Here is an 18,155-nt window from a genome sequence, read left to right as displayed (position 1 = left end):
ATCCTTCAGTTCATGTAAGCAAGCTGTCACCTGGTTCTGCAAAACTTTACTAAATCAGAACAGCAAACTGAATTTCAAAACTTCTTTTTAATTTTGCCTTTGACTGTAACTGCAAGCAAGAAAGGGCTGGTCATTGTGGTCCAGTTACTAAACTAATTGCACAAATTTCCAGCAGAACTGAGGCAATTTTTCTTCCTTTTTTTCCTCCTCCTTGGTCTTTGTAAATGCTGGCACTTCTTCAGGCTTGAAGAATGCAGGGACAGCTCTTTTCAGAATACTTGAACAGGGCTATCTCATTGGAAACAGCTTGTAGTTTAAATTGCCAAAGTTCTGGGCTGATAAATGAAGATTAATAAAAAATATTAAGGGTTTCTTAATGTCTTTAGCTATTTTTGAGATTTTATATATGAGTGCATATGCATACCACTTGGTTGGGGTAGGGGGAAGCCAACCAAGTGACCCAGTGGGGAGCACGCTCTAGAAGGTTTATGTTTTTTAAAAAAAATATTTTTCTGAGGTGTGGTCTTGGGATATAAACTGTTTTACATTTAGGACTGTAGTTTCTCTTTCTTCAGGTCAGTCAGTGTTGACCAAATGGTGCTATGGAACAGTTGTTAGATTAACACAGCAAGTAAGTGCTGGGTGATTGTAGAAAAGGTTTTCTATTCAGGGGAATTAGGACTGGTTTCTGTGGCATTTGGATTGTAATAATACCACGGGCCTGTGGAATGTACTGGCCAAGTGGCATCTATCAGAAAACAAGGCAGGGCTGGGTGCTTTGTAGCGCTGTAGACAAGTGAAAGAAGATTCAGCATCCAGGAGTGTTCTCTCATCAGCTTAGTATGTTGAATGTCTAATTCAGGAATAGAAAGCTGAAGATAACACTGGGAGTGGCTGGAGAAGCTCTAGACCCTAGCAACTGGCCATCTAATTGTACCAAAGCTCCTTTCTCTTCTTTTATTGAAAATGTTTGCAGCCACCAGTGCAAAAGAAATGCACAGCTAAGCAGTTCACAAAAAAAACCTGCCAAACCCAACCACAAAAAAGCAAACAAAACCCCCCCAGCAGACAGCTATTGGTTGTGAGGTGATTTCACTTACTTTATATCTGTTACACTCAGAAAGCATAGATGTTGGTGGTAATTTGCATGGTTCCAATAACATTGTGAAACCTGTTGCAACCTATGCCATTAAGTACAGCAAAAAAGCAGTGTCTCTCAGACCAGGAGGGGGAACCAGAATGGGAAGGTGTGCTAAAGTTTATTTCTATAGTAATTTTGTCTTAGCTTTCATATTGTTGTTTAGCTATACTGGTGATAACAATAGTGGGAGGGTTGGGATAGATAAGGTGTATGGCAGATATTTAGAAGCAACAAAAGAAGGGAGAAAATATCATCCAAAAATAGCCACTACCACTACAATTTTATGCATAGTCTTTACATGTTTAAATATTACTTTCTCTTTGGCTTTTGGAACCTCCACAGAGATACAAGACCGCTGTGGGGCTGGTTCTAGGCATAGGCCAGGCAAAGGAGTTGATTGCCTGGAAGAGCACATTGGGGCAGAGGCTGCTATCAGCTGACTGCTCCCTGTGCTTTCACTTAGGCTCTGCAAGGCCATGCTGATCCTTTCACCTCACCTGGAAGCTGGAGGGGATATTTACAGGTGTCAAAGGAAGCAGTCTGCAAATGGAATTGAAGCTGCTTTCTTATGAGGGGACACTTGGTACTTCAATGTCTCCTTTTACCATGCTAGGAGGAGAAAGGATCTTGGCCACCCCTTCCTGTTCTCACCCCATATTTGATGGGACCAAAGTCAGCTTTGCTTGTGCTGCTGAGAAACCTTCAGTAAGTCTGGCTGCTGCCAGAGCTGGAGTCAATTCCTGACCCCAGAAGAAGGGATGCTGCAGGACCCTGTGCTCTCAGGGAGAAAGTGCTTGTGTTAAATCTAGCTTCTCTGCAGATGGGCCTCTGAGGAGCAAAGCCATCTACCTGCATCCATTGTATGAAACAAATACAGGTGTGTGAGTGACCAGAGAGGCTTTTAAGGCACCTGAACATAATCTGCTGCACTGAAGGCAGAGGCCCTATATGATATGCATATTTGCTTGTATTGTGCTGTGCATTTGCTTTCCAAACTATGGTATCTCTCTTTGTTAACACACCATGATCTCATAGGATTCAAATGCAAAGTAGTGGCCCATGTCTAAATGTACCCTGGATTACTAATGAAAACTAAATTAACTTTAAATGAGCTACTACTGTAGTGCCAAGTACTGCAGTGGAATGGTATGCTATGGCACACTGGTAGCAGCTGCAAATATCTGGTTCTTCTCAGGAGTTTTCAGCACTTTGAGTAATTCACAAGGCTTGTATGAAGTTATGCTTTAGTCTGTGGAATGTCTTTCTACCTTATATGAACAAACAGTGGGATTTCTTTTCCAGTGTCCTAGATAGAAAAGGCTTCTGAGTGAGGTCATTTAACTTCTCTGTTACAGAGCCAGTGGAGGATAGTTCCTTATCCCAACAAGTTCTCTGGCATTTTGACAGGTTTTTTTAATGTTTGGAACAATGCAGGCCCCATTAATTTGGAGACTGTTCTACATTCCTACAGGATTTCTGCACTAGAACACTTTTCTCAGTAATCTATCATTTTCACTTTTTCTTTAGCCTTCAAATAATTTATTCTGGCTTTTTCTAAACATTGCTTCTTGTTGTAGAACTCATGCAGAGGAAGTCAGCTTGATGTTTAATTCTGTCACTCTCCTTTGTTACAGTTTACTAGAGTTTTTAAAACTTATTGGGATGTACCATTCAGCATGTTTGCAATATGTCAAATGTCAAATCATTCACATCAGTATTTACAAAACCACATAATTAAGAAGTAGTTCATTAGCCTAACATTTAAAACATAAATTTATAAAGCAAACCAAGAAGAAATCACTTTGGCAACTTAGAAGACCTCAACTACTTCAAAACATTGTATTATTCCTTCCTCTGTACAGGAGCCTGTAGAGAGGCCTTGTTTTGCAAAGGTATTCTGTCAAACATGTACAGGAAATCTGTTTTAAAATGTGCACATTAGATTTAGCCTTTAATAAGTTATGTCTTTAAGCTGATCAGATATCATAGTAGGATATTATTTAAAGGACTTTTTGAGATTTTCTATTGCTCTTCTTTGGAACACTTATTTGGAGGGTATAAATTAAGAGTGATTTTCTTGACATTTCACTTTGAGTATCAAATAAAAGCAGACCAAAAAAACCCCATTGACCAGCACAGCTAGAACACTAAACCACTGCTCAGGGCTGTCTTAAAGCATGGCAATTTTTGGGTAGTATTGCAAAATCAGCTAGAACATATCCATCTCTTCCCTCCTGTACTTAGAGGTTACAAAATTATAAACCTTCTAAAACTGGCATAGTCAGCCTCTGAAGACTTTAGGATTTACTTTTTAATATATTATTAATAACAGATATGTAAGCTAATGACTTCTCTATGAACACTCCCTGTACATGTTGGAGCTAGCTAAGAATATAAAAGCTGCCATGTTTAAAGAGTTGCAGAGCTCATGCATGCTACTAAATTTAAAAGCAAAAAAATAACACCCTCGTCCACTAAAAAAACCCCGAACCTCAAAAGAAAAATTTGAGTGGTTTTAGGATAGCAGAAGTCAATTCTGATGAAACAATACAAATAAAAATACCATTTCATGGGGAGACAGCAAAAGGAAATGGAATTCATTACATGGAAAAAATGAAGATATCCTCAGGAATTAGAGCAGTTTATGGCTAGCCTCCACTTAATATACAGATGCACTTTTTTTTTTTTTTTTTTTTTTGCTAGCAGAGATGAGTAAACTTAACTCACACTCTGAGAAGGCTAAAGGTTGTATGGCTGCAGCTAAGCCTCTGCTGAAAGACATGGGGGATTCCAGACAAGTCTGGACACAGGCGGTTTCTGCCATGCAGATGCTAAAGTAATTGTAGTGGTTTTGGTGAATGCCTCTCAAGCAAAACTACCTCATTAATATTATGATAGCTGTGGTGGGCTACTATAAAATAGAGGGGCTGCTTTCAAGATAAGGATGTAGAACACTTTGCATTAAGAGCTTACTTAAAGGTGTCACTTAAATGCAAAGGAGTTGGTAGACTAAAATTGCATCAAGCAAGGGATTGCCCAAAAATGAGGTTCTGGGACAGTCTATTGTATTTGACACAAAGATTATCAGAGTATTGCTGGAGTCAATACTTTCTGATTTATAACATTGGTAAAAGCTCACTGCTAAGATTTGTACCTCTCCTAGGGCAATTTCATGTAACTGGACAGGTTTTTTAAGGAGCCTTGTGGGGAAGTTCACCTTCATTTTAAGAGGAGGGAAGTATGTTCTATTACTATGCTTTCTCTGAATTTACTGATAGCTGCTTAAAAGGAGTTCAAGGAACTTCAATATTAAATCAGAAAGCTTTGGAGTTCTTTCATAGAATTATAAAACCATAGAATCATAGAATGGGTTGGGATGGAAGTGTCCAAAGGCAGGCATCTGTCTCTGGATTTTTAGGACTTCGATGTCGCCTCTTTTCTAGATCCTTCTCATGGTTTGTTCTCCATGTTACACATCAATCAGCTCTTCAGAGTGCAGTTATAGTGAGTGAAAGGGATAGAACCTTTCTAAGAGGAGAGGGGCTGTACACAAGGTCATTACCTGCAGTTGTTTTCATCATTTGTGTAACCTAACAAATGGAAGGTGTTACGAGAATGGTTTTTTCTTTTTCATTTTTCTTTCCTTGAACCTTCTATTTTGCTACTCTTCAGTGGTAAAGCAAGTTTTTGTTTAAGTAGCGTGAATTACAGGAGAACACTGACTCTGTTTTAGATCACAAGTTGTTCATCACAGGGCTGAAACCAGCAACTGTTTCAGCTGAAATAGCTCCTGTTGGGGTCAAAGGAAGATAGCAAACATTTTCAACAAGAGGAATATAAAGATTGTTTAGTGTAAAGATGACTGTGAGTAACATAGAAGCTAGTGAAATTATTTTAATTTTCTGTAAGGTGTACTTAAAACATATTAAGTTTGAATAGCAAGTTGATTTTCATCTCAAGTGATTGTCAGTTTTTACTTCCCAGCATTTAAAAGTTTTGTTTTCTTTCACTGAAAATGTTAAGTCATAGCATGTTGATGGACACTTGTTTATTCAAATACACAGCTGTGCTGTCTAGCAAATTTGTAGTTTTAATTGTGTGGGTCAATGAATATTAAAAAAAACCTGTGTGACTGTTTCTTGCTTTGGTATATAGACCTAGTAAGAGTCAATGACCAAGCAGAAAAGTTAATTGGCTTCTGTTTTGAGTTTTACCACTAGCACAAAAGCATTCCACTTTGGCTAATTCACTGCCTTGTGACAAAGAATGATATAACCCACTGCTCAGATGTGTTATTTCAGGTCCTTCCTATTCATCAGACTAGAGTCAACTGTGACAGTAATAAATTGCTGATTTAAAAAATAAATTTGAAAAATAGTATTGCTGTTAAAAGCCAACCTTTTTATTTGCCTCTGCTTTAGATTTACAAACTGTCTGTGCCATGCCTTGGGTTTCACTGGTGATTTCATTATGTGTGTTGTTCTCATTTGCATATTTGTCATATTAGGTCAAAAACCTTCATTGTTTGTTTAAATGAATCAAAGCAAGCCTCTAAGTCCTAATTTGCAGGAAGGATGCTTTTCATGAAACTTGCAGCTCCTCACAGGGGCATTGCTCATAAAATTGGAATTCTGCAGCCAACACAGGCCTTAAAATACTGCAAAATAAAGCTGAAACGCATTGTCAAATATAATAAGACTTTAAATGACTATGGCTGAAAGTAATATGAAGATTTAATTACTCATGTCCACATGTGCTTGTTTTCCCCTAGGTGGCATTGGCAGGGTTGTCAACGGTGCTTTCATGGTATTGAAAGGTCATCGGTCAATTGTAAACCAAGTGAGGTTTAATCCTCACACCTACATGATTTGTTCTTCTGGTGTTGAAAAGATTATCAAGGTAAGATCAGTTACCAGAAAATGTGTTCTTTTAATCTTTCAGGGAAAAATGCTTTGTTTTGCTCAGCATCATTCTGGTCCACACCCACTCTGTCTTCTCTTATTGTTTTATAAAATGTTTTGTCTCGTTTGCTCGGCTGAGTTTGGTTACACTTCTAATGTGATCTCCTACAACTTCTGATACTCTGGTCTAAAATTTAATAAAAGTATCTCCAAAGAGATGAACCTTAGCCCAGACTGACCTGGCTGAACAATGCCTTGGAAGACCTTCTATATCTTTGTACGTATTTGTGCATTGAATCAATTCAACATACCTTTTCTGTGACTTCCAGAGGAAGAACTCTTAATATCTTGCACAACACCTTTCTGAATCCTTTAACAATGTACAGTATTTTTAGGAAGTTTTTGACCTTTTTCTGTGGAACTGAAAGAGATAAGAAACTTTGTTAGGTTCTGAAATTTTCTTTCCTTAAGGAAAGACAGTCAATATTGTGGGAGCAAGGCAAAACCAGTTTTGTTATTTGAGGGTTGGGAAGGCAAAGGATTATGCCACAATAATGTGATTTGCATTCTGCTGCCATAGATATTTTGCTATAATTTAGATCTACCAACAGTGTAGAAAAAACCACAACCATTTAATTTTGAAGTAGGATAAAAAGAACTGCTGTTGATCCCAACTATTTGTTGAATAACTTCATTAAAGTCTTACCTGCATGTGGCTATAAATAATGTTGTTAGAACACTTTAAATGCTTTTGTCAGGTACAAGCTGATAGCATGAACTTGTTCTGCAAAGGAGTGTTTTAGTGATGTACAAGTTATGGACCAGAACTGACCCAAAATCCTGGGACCATGGCTCGGTGCCCTGCTGCATTGCTTGCATCACAGCTATTGTCAGCATTTGGGTTCTGACTTTCAGTTCAGCTTTCCTTCTCTTCTGTCTTCCCCTGGTACTGCAGTTCTTTTCTCTTCATCTCTGCTGGCTGCCTGACAGGTTTGATCACAAATGTATTAAATACAGGCTTCGAACAAAAGTGCATTGAACAGTCTTAGCAGCTCAGTGATTTTTCAATTTCCAAGCAGTCAAACTGCCACTGTTTAACAACAGTTTTGCCGGAGGCTTTTTTTTTTTTTTTTTTTTGGTTTAGGAACTTGATTCATGCAACCTGAGTTTTCCCTTTTGAATTCTAGATCTGCTGACCCTTCACCCTATGAATCCTTCCTGCATGAGTGTGCTTAGACTTTTGGATTAGCATCGGTATAAACATCCCCTGTGTTGCTTTTGTGTACTTCTGCTAGGGTTTTGGCAGGGCATTTTTTTTGCCTAGTGATTAAAAGGTTAGTTTGATTAAGGCTGCAGTCACAGGTTGTGTAACTCTTTCAAAGACACCTCTGCTTGAGCACTTCCTTAGAAGAGAACTCCTGTGGTGTCACTGTGCTTGCAGTGGAACTTGTGCAGCTGCTTTGAAGGAACTGAATTCCCCAGACATTTCAAGCTAGAAACAAATTAAGGGAAAGGTGTTTAATGTATTAAGTTTATTGGCCAGCCAGAACTTCTTACCCTTTTGTTGTGTGTCCTTTTGTCTCAGCTTGTAATGCGCCTTGTTTGGGGCTCAGGTTGTTTCAGTGCCCTAAAGGTACTTAGAGTCTTCACTCACTAAAGGTACTGCTGCAGTGCACAGCAGTTTGCAGGTGACTGTACAAAGGTGGTTTCTTCTTCATTCCAGCTACTTCTATGGATAGGTTGGAGACTAGTAACTGCCACTAGCAGAAGGGCAAGACAGGAAAAACAGCACCAGCCACTCTGAAGGGCCATTTATTGCATTAAAAACTGCTGAGAACACAAGTCTTTCCTTTGCACGGCTGTCTTTCCCCTATATATAAGTGCTTGGTGTGCTTGCTCGGAGAAATTGAGATGACAGGAGAAGGAACCATAAATAAAAATTATAGTTAAATTTTTTATGTTTTCTTATTATTTTTTGTTTATTTGTTTTAATCACTTGCTTTAAAAGTGCCCCTCTTTTTATTATCCCTCAAGTACCTTCTAAACCCTTTCTGGAATTAAATCACAGACGATAACTTCACTGTGGTTGGTTGCAATTGTAGAAACCATTGTAGAGACGTGGTGATGTGTTAAAAATGTGGATGCAAGTAGTTGTTTGTCTGAGCTCTTAATTTTTAGAGTAGCTGGCCTAAATTTAGTACTTCAAGAAGGGAGGAGCTGATAGCAGTGCCATCAAGCTATTCAATAATTACATGAGCTTCTATCAACACATTTGCTATTTTAATGCTGATTGCAAATGAGATACAAATTCATCTCAGGCCTAGCCCCACAGAGAAGAGTAGTATTCACAAGAATGATTTTGATGTTTGTGGTTATGGTTTTTTGCTTTAGTTTTATTTTGTTGTAAAGCACCCTCAAGAATACAATTCAGTAATTTGTTGGTTTAGGGTTTGATTTCTGCTAGGACCAAAAATAAGATCCAACAGTCTCATTAACAGAAGGCATTCGGAGGCTCGACTCCAGCCAGTGTGTGGTGGACACATCCACACAGATGAATTGTTCATTGCCCTTCATTCACTGAACTTCAGTAAAATTGTGTGAAAAAGTGCAGCTGCAAAATAATCATTTGCATCAAGCTCACCAAAAGGGCTAAAGCAATATTAAACAGAAAAATACCACTTTCCCCTCAGTTAAGTGTACAAGACGTTGGGATGTGCTAGCAGGAAAACAGATTGCATTGCAGAAGAAATAAATGTAGCATTCCCCCTGATGTGTTGGGCTTAGAGGAGGGCCATGGAGAATTATGCAGTTAGGAGACAGTTCCAGGAACATAAAAATATATTAAATACATAACAATTTTCAGGAAAAAAAATCTGATTTGTATTGAAAATTGAATATTGTGTAACAGAGCCCAACTGTTGTGGGTCCCATTTGTTTAAAAATCATAAATGTGTCGGAGATAACAAAGTCTATTTGCACTCGTTGCTATAGTGACAGATTAATGTCATTGTGACTATCTGCCTCTGCCTAATCAGATAATCTAATATAAGTGGTTTTAATTATTCTCACGCTACAGGCATAACTACTTTTTTGTTTTAAAATTTGGGGGTTTGCCACCCTGGAATACAAGTAATTCAAAGATGCTGTCAGCAGATATCTACTGAAGTAGAGAAGCAGTTTTATATTCCCATTTTCTGTTATTGTTCCTATTTTTATATCTGTACTCGGGTCATCAGTGAGTAATATTCATCTCCTTAATCTTCTGGCAGAGAAAGAACTTCTTTATATATTGTTGCTTTAGTGGATTGATTTGCCAACTTATTTTCTCCAGTTTGATCACATTATTCCTCGACATGGCATCAGCCAGAGGATGAGAAAAAGGCAAAGGCATTCCATTTACAAAGAAGCCCATTTCAGATGCCACAGAGAGCACTGGATCAGTTGATAGCAGTTTAAAGACTTCCCCGTTCTGCCAAGGATAGATTCTTAGTCTGATTTCTTTCTGTGACTCTGGCAGGCCTTCACACTCCCTCATAACAAAATATCTAAAATGCAGGGGTATCATTCTCCAGAGACAACTGATCCCATACAAACAAGGTATTCATCCTCAATTCCCTTGACTTCTCTTTATTACTTACTTCTCTGTGAGCAAATCTCTCTTGGAAGGGAAAAGCCTCACTGTGGACTCTTTGTAGCTGGTTTTTCTATATTTTATACTGGTCTGTTTTTGCTGATGCTTGCAGTGAGAGCAGAAAGATTTGGTAGTGCTACCAAAGATGTAGAATATCTCTGTGCACTCTTTACATATCTTTTTAGATTAATTTCATTACAAACAGACCTTTCTCAGAGGGACTTCAGAGCAGACTACCTGTCCTCCACTTACATTGGTTCATACCAGATCTAAGCATTTTCTAATTCTCTTGCTTAAAAAAAATAAAAAAGCCTTTCTAAAACCTAGTGATCAGTCTAATGCTGCTAAGATTATTTGAGGAAGGGGCAAGCCAGCCTGCCTGTCTAAGCAAGTAGAGTTCTATTTTTCTATTAAAAATGTGATGTATCCACAAATCAACAATCTCTTTCATAGATTCATTGAGATAAAGCTCTTTCCTATGTTGTCTTTAGGAAGTGGAGCCTGGGAAATTGAGGATGAAGAGTGATTCTTTCTGTTCTCTCTAATAGTTCAAAAAGTTTAAGTTTGGTTGCTGAAATTCTGTATATAGTAGGCTTGGATTGGGTTTTGTTATCTTCATCCAAACATAATGCTTGTCCTTTGGGCTATGTGTCTGGTAAGTGCAGTGATGAAACCAAGCAACAAAGAACTGTCTTCATTCTTGTTTCAAGTGTCATATTAAAGAACTGCACTGGGAGAGAATTTGGTGAAGTATTGCAAATAACAAAAAAGCAATTAAGTACCAATAACAAATACACCTTGATGTCAAGATCTTCCTAGAAACAGCCTGATGTAACACTATATAAAGTTCCTTTCCCTTTGCTCTGAAAGGCAGCTTGATGATTGTCTGCAGAAGAAAGCATATCTGCAGCATTTTAATTTTTGAATAGTGTTTCCTTTATGTATCTAGCCAGATCATATGTGGAAGCTCTGTTAACCATAAATTACAGAGAATGCAAAGTAAAAGCTTTCAAATTTGGGAGATTTCCAGAATAAAGTATACTTGTTCATCTTAAATCCGGCTGTTCTGCACAAGTAGTTGCAAGGTAATTTATTTCATTTTGCTTCAATTATTAAAGGTGTAAGTTTTTTTTTTTGTACACAGAGTGAACACAGAGTAATTGGCATTCTTGTGGGCTTTTCTTATGTTGCTTGTCATGGTAGTATCAGGTTACGTTGCATGTGTTAATTAGACATCTGTAAGACGAGTGCTGATTATGTCATTTATACATGCAAACACTTTTTGTTAGCAGTTTTGTCTGTTTGGAACAAAACTTAATTAATTGCTGTTAGGAAACTTGTTAGATTTTTTTTTTCTAAAGACCATCCCAAAAGTCCAACCTGGTATAGAGAGCTGGCACAGAATTTTTTCCGCTGAGCTTGTTAGCATGATAAAACCAAAGCATGGCTGAGATCAGGTCTTTTATAAGCAGAACATTAAGGCATTGTTGTAGATAAGATACATACTGGCTCTGCTTACAGTAAGGCATTGTTCATTCCATTAACCATTGATCCAAAGTGATGGTAGTTGTCCACAGAATGTCATAATCACATTGCCCTCAAATCTGTGAGTAAATCTGAGAAGGGTGAGGACATCCAGCTGTTATGTTTGCTATGGATTACCAGTTTCTTAGGGATATGGGTGGAATTTCTTTTGGAGCTTTTTTTCCCCCACTTTCCTCTCCATATCAGGAAAATTGACTGAAGGATAGATGGACAGCATAGTCACAACTGTTGCTGTTGGTGAAATCAGTACACTTCAAAAGTAGCTTTCAGTAAAACTCTTCAACTTCACCTATTAAAATTGCTGCTGTGTCTTCAGAGGATGTTGGAAGATTTCTTTTCTTTGCAACAGTTTCCTGAAGGGAGTAGTGCAGCTCTACTTTTCACCTCCATGCATTCAACTCCCTGCCTGGTGATCAGGTGGGATGGACTACGTAGCTGGATGAAATGTTACTCTACACCACTAGCACCAGCAACTCTAGTTTCCTGGGAAACAAGTGCCTTCATTAGTGCTAAGACTGTATTGTAGGCAACAAACTATTCTTACTGCTAGTGAGTAAGCATTCCTTCTTACATAAAAATAGAGCCCTGCAATTTGGGAGAAATTATCACACAATGAATTACCAAAATGATGGATAATTTGCAGTGTGAGAGCTTTTATATTCTGTATGGGTGAAGTAAATGCAGAAAAAACACATTTGTGAAGGGGAAGAAAAAATCCCACAGCTCTGTAATACTTGTTAGTATGGTACAGAGGAATAAAAATTGGTAAAAACAATCTGCAACCTGCAGCTACTCTGGGTATTTGAGCTACTGTTCCATTTCAAATGCTTATAGTAGTTTATGAATTCAAAGATATATGTTTGGGTTTTTTTATTTTCTGTTACAGATCTGGAGTCCTTACAAGCAGCCTGACTGCACAGGGGACCTGGATGGTAGAATTGAGGATGACTCGCGTTGCCTCTACACTCATGAAGAGTACATCAGTCTCGTGTTGAACAGTGGTAGTGGTTTGTCCCACGATTATGCCAACCAATCGGTCCAGGAAGATCCACGGATGATGGCCTTCTTTGACTCTCTGGTGCGCCGGGAGATTGAGGGCTGGAGTTCTGATTCAGACAGCGACCTCAGCGAGAGCACAATCCTGCAGCTCCATGCAGGAGTGAGTGAACGCTCTGCTTACAGCGAGTCCGAGTCCTCCACCTCTTTGCATCACTCCCCACCGCACGTGGCTGAAGAGTCTGAAGAAACTGCCTATAACTTAAGGGCCTTAAGATCAACTGCATCCCCCTCAGCCAGGGAAGACATGGCTTCCCGTCAGCAGAGGCTCTCTGCACTGAGAAAGTATCAGGACAAACGTCTCCTGGCCCTTTCCAATGAGTCTGACTCTGATGACAATACCTGTGAGGCAGAACTAGATACAGACCTTTTCCCACGGCCACCATCTCCGAGTCCTGAGGAGAACGAATCCAGCAGCTCCAGCAGCAGCAGTACAGAAGATGAAGAGGAGCTGAACGAAAGGCGCACATTGATGAGGCAGCGCAATGCACTGAGGCGCCGACAGAAGGTGCAAAAGGAGGAAAGGACTAGCACTAACACGGAGAGTGTAACCCCTTACATAGGTGAGGACATATATGATTACCCTCAGATCAAAGTAGATGATCTTTCTTCCTCTCCAGCTTCTTCCCCAGAAAGGAATTCAGCCAACAAAGAAGTTCTTAAAGAAAGGACGTCCCCTTGTTCAGACAGTGAATCAGTGGAGAGAAAGATTTACAAAGCTTACAAATGGCTCCATTATTCTTACATATCATATTCAGCTAGTAAAGATGGTGAATCCTCCAGAGGAGATGGAGAAAGTGATGAAGGGAAACCAGGAACCAGTGGAAGGCACAGTGCAACATGCTCGCTAACTAAGGAAGATGCTAGGAAGTCAAGTTCAGTAGTTCCTCAGGGTTCCTCAGCTCTTTCTGCTGAAAACCACAAGAGAGAAAATTTAAAAGAATGTGGTGGGATAGAAAATTCTAGTAATGGTCAAGCTCATGAATGTGACAATCAGCGGTGGATGGAGGGTCATGAAAACACATCGGAAGACACAAGCAGTGGAGGTGTAGAGCATTCTTTTGAGACTAAAAAGCTCAATGGTAAAGCTAACTGCAAAGGGCTAAATAGCTGTTCCGAAGAACCTTGTATTCAGACCACAGGACTTGTGGAACAGAAAAATAGTCAGAACTGTCAACCAGCACCAAGCCATCACTCACTGGTCCCTCCATTCTCCCCTGTTGCCATCTGTAGCATGTCAGGTCACTGCTCCAGGAACCAGACTGATGGCAGTGAGGAGAGGAGCTTGGACCCCTCCTGCGTTAACCACAATAATAATGGCCACTTGCATCTTCACCCTTCATGCTTCAACAACGGACAGAGTTTTGGAGAGCAGGAGTCCGTGACTCAAGGACTACAGGTGCACTCAAATGCTGATAATGGCAACCTTGTACAGGTGGGTGTGACCTTGCACAGAGACTGCTGCCTGTCTGAAATGGACTCCAACAGCTACAATGTGAGCACAAGAGAGGATACTGCTGACCTGCATCCTGTGGGCAGTGAGAGCACTCAATCTCTTGGAGGACTGAAAAGACACAGAGCGGAGTTGGAAGATGCAGATTCAGAGAGTTCATCCTTAGAAAAGAAGTTAAAAACATGATAAATGCAAATGTCTGTCATAGTGTGCACTCTCTCAGAAAGAAAAGGAAAAAGAAAGTATTAAAGGCACATAGAGCTTGGGTCTGAAAGATTGCGTTTGATTCTCCATTCCATTCTTCAGTGGGTCTGTTTTAGATTGCCAGTGGTTCATGCTGTATAAAAATCCAACTTGCTCCTTAATGAGACTGAGTCTAGTGTACCCATACAAGGTTCTGTTTAAAGTAAATCCTTATTAAGATGGTTGACTGAATAATTCTTGTGTGAACATGTGTCATTTGTTCAGCCAGCCAACCAGGATGACTCCTTTAAAGTCTAATTGTTCTTCTGAAGAGGAAGTTTTCCATACTGACACTACATATTGCAGGCTGAAGAATGGTGGAATTAGATCACATTGCTGGTAGATCACACAATTAGGGTGTGTTTCTTGCTGAGGAAAACAGGGAGAAGTGTTTCTGGGCCTTTTATTCTGCTTCAGAAAGTAAAGAAATGCAACCATTAGGGAGGATATTTTCAGAACTGGATGGTATCTTCAGAGATGATACTTCATAAAGCACTTACTTCTGATACAGTTCAGTGACATTTTTTTTTATGCCAATAGAAAAGCTATAGGAAACGATCCTCTTTCTAAAATCAACTTTAGACTGTTCCCATGGTGACATTCAATTTTGTGGGCTTTTTAAAAGAAAAGAGCTGAATAACACAGTGTCATCACTATGTAGAAGTATGACTGTTGGCAAGAGGCAGATATGCTGTAGACCTCATTCTAACCAAGGGCTTTTAAAAATCAGGCATCAAAACATGCCTTTCTGTGATCTTAACACAAAGACATTCTTCTTCTTCATCATCATCATTATTATTATTATTAAGAATATGGTTCTGGGTCTTGGAATATATCTTGGTTCTTCCCACCCTTCCACCATGTTCTTACTTTTGGGAAGCAGTAAGCCAAACAGAATATAGCTGAAGTATGGATAATGTAACTGATTCATGTTCACAGCAACATTTGGTAAAGTCTGAAAAATGCTTTTTTAGCAGTTTTTGCTGCCCAAAAAAGGTTGGGGTTGCAGATCAGGGTTGATTTTCCACCACTGTGCTGCTAATATTTGACACTGGATATGGGTAGATGTATTCAGCAGAGTTCTGCATATAAGGGAGAGCTTCAGAGAACCATCCCCACATGTGGGGAGCCTGGATCTTCAAGTCTGGCAATCAGAACTTGAACAAGAGAACAGCTCTTGCTGCCAAGAACTGGAGTACTCTCTGGTGGACAGAGAAGTTTCTTGCCAGGGCACTGTTGAATGGAGTATCTGGTGAGTCATCTCAATTCTGGCATGCTGGAATTGGTGGAATTACTCTTGCTTCCCTAGCAACAAGGTAAGAGGAGTCACTGTGTGAAGGGAAAACAAACCCATTTATACAGGATACAAAAACTACATCTATGTGCAACAGAAGAAGCAGCTTCTTTGGACCCTAGTCACTTTCAAAGGCTTTCAAGCTCAGTGCTGAGGAAGGGTTAGTTTATTTAAGGAATTGGAAATGTTCGCTTTCAATACAGTAGCAGTATGTTGCTGTAGAGCAGTGGCCTCAGAATAATAATTTCATATCCATAACTGTCCTAGGTACCTTAGGAAAGTAGGAAAAAGCCCTGTTAAAACATGATGAAAGTGAAGGAGCGCTTCAGAAGGGATGCTGTGAGGGATATGTGTGGGAGGGAGAGTGAAGGACATGACCTGAAACATTGTCTTACAACTATTGTAAGTAGTCTGTCACAGGCTGTCTGCCCACACTGGGTCTGCTTTTCTAGGTGAGAAAGGCAGAGGGATGTTTGCAAACACAGGCAAAAGTGGCAATAAGAGCAACCTCTGATACATTGTGACCTTATTAAAAAAAATGTTTTGTACTTACTATATTGTATATCTCTGCAATCAAGATCACTATAAGAGTGTTTTCCTTAGTTGTGCAAACATCTTACTGCAAATTCTGGGGTTTAGCCAAGGTCTTGGGGTTGCCAAGTCAAAACTTTATTATGTTTTAAAAGTCCTTTATTTTGAAATTTGAAAAATTTTCTCATCCCTCACTTCTAGTGAAGGAGGATCTCTACTCTTCTTTGACATGGTCATCTTTTCCTGGTGTTCTCTCAAATGCCTGGTGGTCTCACTTTCTGTTTCTTTTGTTTGTGTTTAAAAGCAGAATAAAAGCTCCCAGATTTGGTGTTCCAGAATCACAGAATGGGTAAGGTTGGAAGAGAGCACTGGAGGTCATCTAATCCAACCTCCCTGCTCCTGTACAGGCTCTGGGCTTAAAAGATTGCAGTGGTTTCCTCATAGACAACCTCCCATGCTGTCTGCATTCTTGTTATTTCTAGTTTCTGTCAGGCAGGAGGAGGAAGGCAAGCTGCAATCTTTGCCTTTTGTTCACAGGAAATTTTAGTGCACACAAGATCTGCAGCTTCTGAAGCAGTGCATTCACCTCCTCACATAAATAAACATTATCAGCATTAGGCAGCTCCATTATGTGGTAAAGAGCCCTGAAAAAACAAGCCAGGAGGCAGCAGCATGTCCCTTCCATGGAGCCAGCACTGAGAAGAGGTGCTCTGTGCAGGTTGCTTCACTTTCTCGTTGATCCTGTGTATTTGCTCTCCACCCCCACACTGGGGTGCTCATCCTGCTGTGTGCCCACAGTTTCCATCTGAGTTTTGCTGTGTACTTGGAATTGTCACTCCCTACTTCTGGTGAAAGAGTAAACTGTTGAGAGGAATTTCTTACTAATTTATCAGAAGAGATTTTGCCTTCACTAATAATCTGCCATGTATTTAAAACCAAAAAGGTTGTGTAAATATTGAACTACCCTGTTAGTCACTATTTGCTTACCATGCAGCTTGTTATGGCAGGAAATTTGCAAGGCCACCTTGTACAGTTCATGTCCAGAGAACCTTATCAGTGGGGAAGAAAAACCCTCCCTTACATCTCCCCAGAACAGAGAAATACTGGTTTTTAAACCAAGGTCTTTCTTATATTTCTACAAGATCACAGACTGTATTTGCTTATTTCAGCTTTCTATGTTTAAAGCTGACTCTTCCTCTGAAGAGCAAGCATGAGGCTTGTCTGGCTTGGGGTATTAGCTGCTTGTAGAGATGCAGGAGGATATGAGACCTATTGACCAAAGTTCATCTGAGGTTTTTCCAGCTCTGCAGTGAACATTTTACCAAAGCTGGTGAGTCTTCTCCAAGGTGAGTGGCTCAATGGAGATGACACTTTGCTGTTTAGAAGCAGCTCTCACAGACTAAGCATGAGCAGAAAGACACAGCTGCCTTGAGAAGGCAAGAGCAGAGTTTTTTACCAGTTGCTTGCAGGAAATTCTGAAATCCAGCCTGTTTCAGCTGGAGTAATAAATGGGAAGGACAACTTATTTCAGAACCTTTCCTCCAAAATTTGCAGTGGATTTTTTCCTGCTTAGTTCCATAATAGAATAAGTGACTGAAACCCAATCCTAATCTCTGCTTATAACCTATGTCACTTGCTAGCTGGGAAATTACTATTCCTCAAACATATTTAGCAGATAAATGTGGTTAGGTCCTCTTCTGAAGTCTTGTACTTGCCTGCATTGTCACATCCTCGTGAGCACATAGAGGTCTCTTGCTCACTGTGGCCATCACAAGCTGATGTGGCCTGATATTACTGAAGTCTTGGGCTGCTTTCATTTGCAGTTAATTCATTTTGCTGTTTGTGGAAGAGAGCAAGACCAGATTGTTGGTTTTGCCCCATTGAGTTAAAATGTTCTGTATTAGTGAGTTTTCATCTTTTTGCAGACACTGGTACTGGCAGAGGTACCCTGTACACCTGATGCTTTCTCTCATTTTCAGCCACTCAGATTATCTGTGTGTCTTTGTCAGACTGGGAAGCTCAGGGCTGTGCTGCAGGACCTTGAGAGTACCACAGAAATGCAAATAGCTGCAACAGCTGAATTTCTATGTGTGCATGCACATGGTTCTTCAGGACTTCTTCAATAAACAAATCCTAGCACATACATAATTTATAAAACACATCAGCACACTCCTGCAGCTGTGTCAGGATGCACTAATTAACCCAGCTAATGCTCTACTCTTATGAGCAAGAACTGTTTCAAACATCTGAGAAAATGGCGATTCTCTAGGGGGGAAAAAAGGAAAAAAAATACCCCACCACCACCACCACCCCCCTCAGTAAAAAACCCAAACCAACATTTCACTGGTTATAGGAGGCTC

The 18,155-nt window shown here is 39.8% G+C and overlaps 1 protein-coding gene across 1 annotated transcript in view; it reads left to right on the top strand.

Annotated features, from left to right (window-relative positions):
• Positions 1-14,165, top strand: part of DCAF5 (DDB1 and CUL4 associated factor 5) — a 57,309-nt gene extending 43,144 nt beyond the window's left edge. The window contains exons 7-8 of the mRNA XM_031065668.1: positions 5,913-6,040; positions 12,105-14,165. Coding sequence (XP_030921528.1) covers positions 5,913-6,040; positions 12,105-13,913 — 1,937 coding nt within the window. The 3' untranslated portion in view covers positions 13,914-14,165. The remainder of the gene's footprint in view (positions 1-5,912; positions 6,041-12,104) is intronic.
• Positions 14,166-18,155: the final 3,990 nt, after the last annotated feature.

This window comes from Geospiza fortis, unplaced genomic scaffold (genome assembly GCF_000277835.1).
Source record: "Geospiza fortis unplaced genomic scaffold, GeoFor_1.0 scaffold54, whole genome shotgun sequence".
NCBI lineage: Eukaryota > Metazoa > Chordata > Aves > Passeriformes > Thraupidae > Geospiza > Geospiza fortis.
The sequence above is the reverse complement of the archived record's forward strand: the minus strand, read 5'-3'. Positions and strand labels throughout refer to the sequence as shown.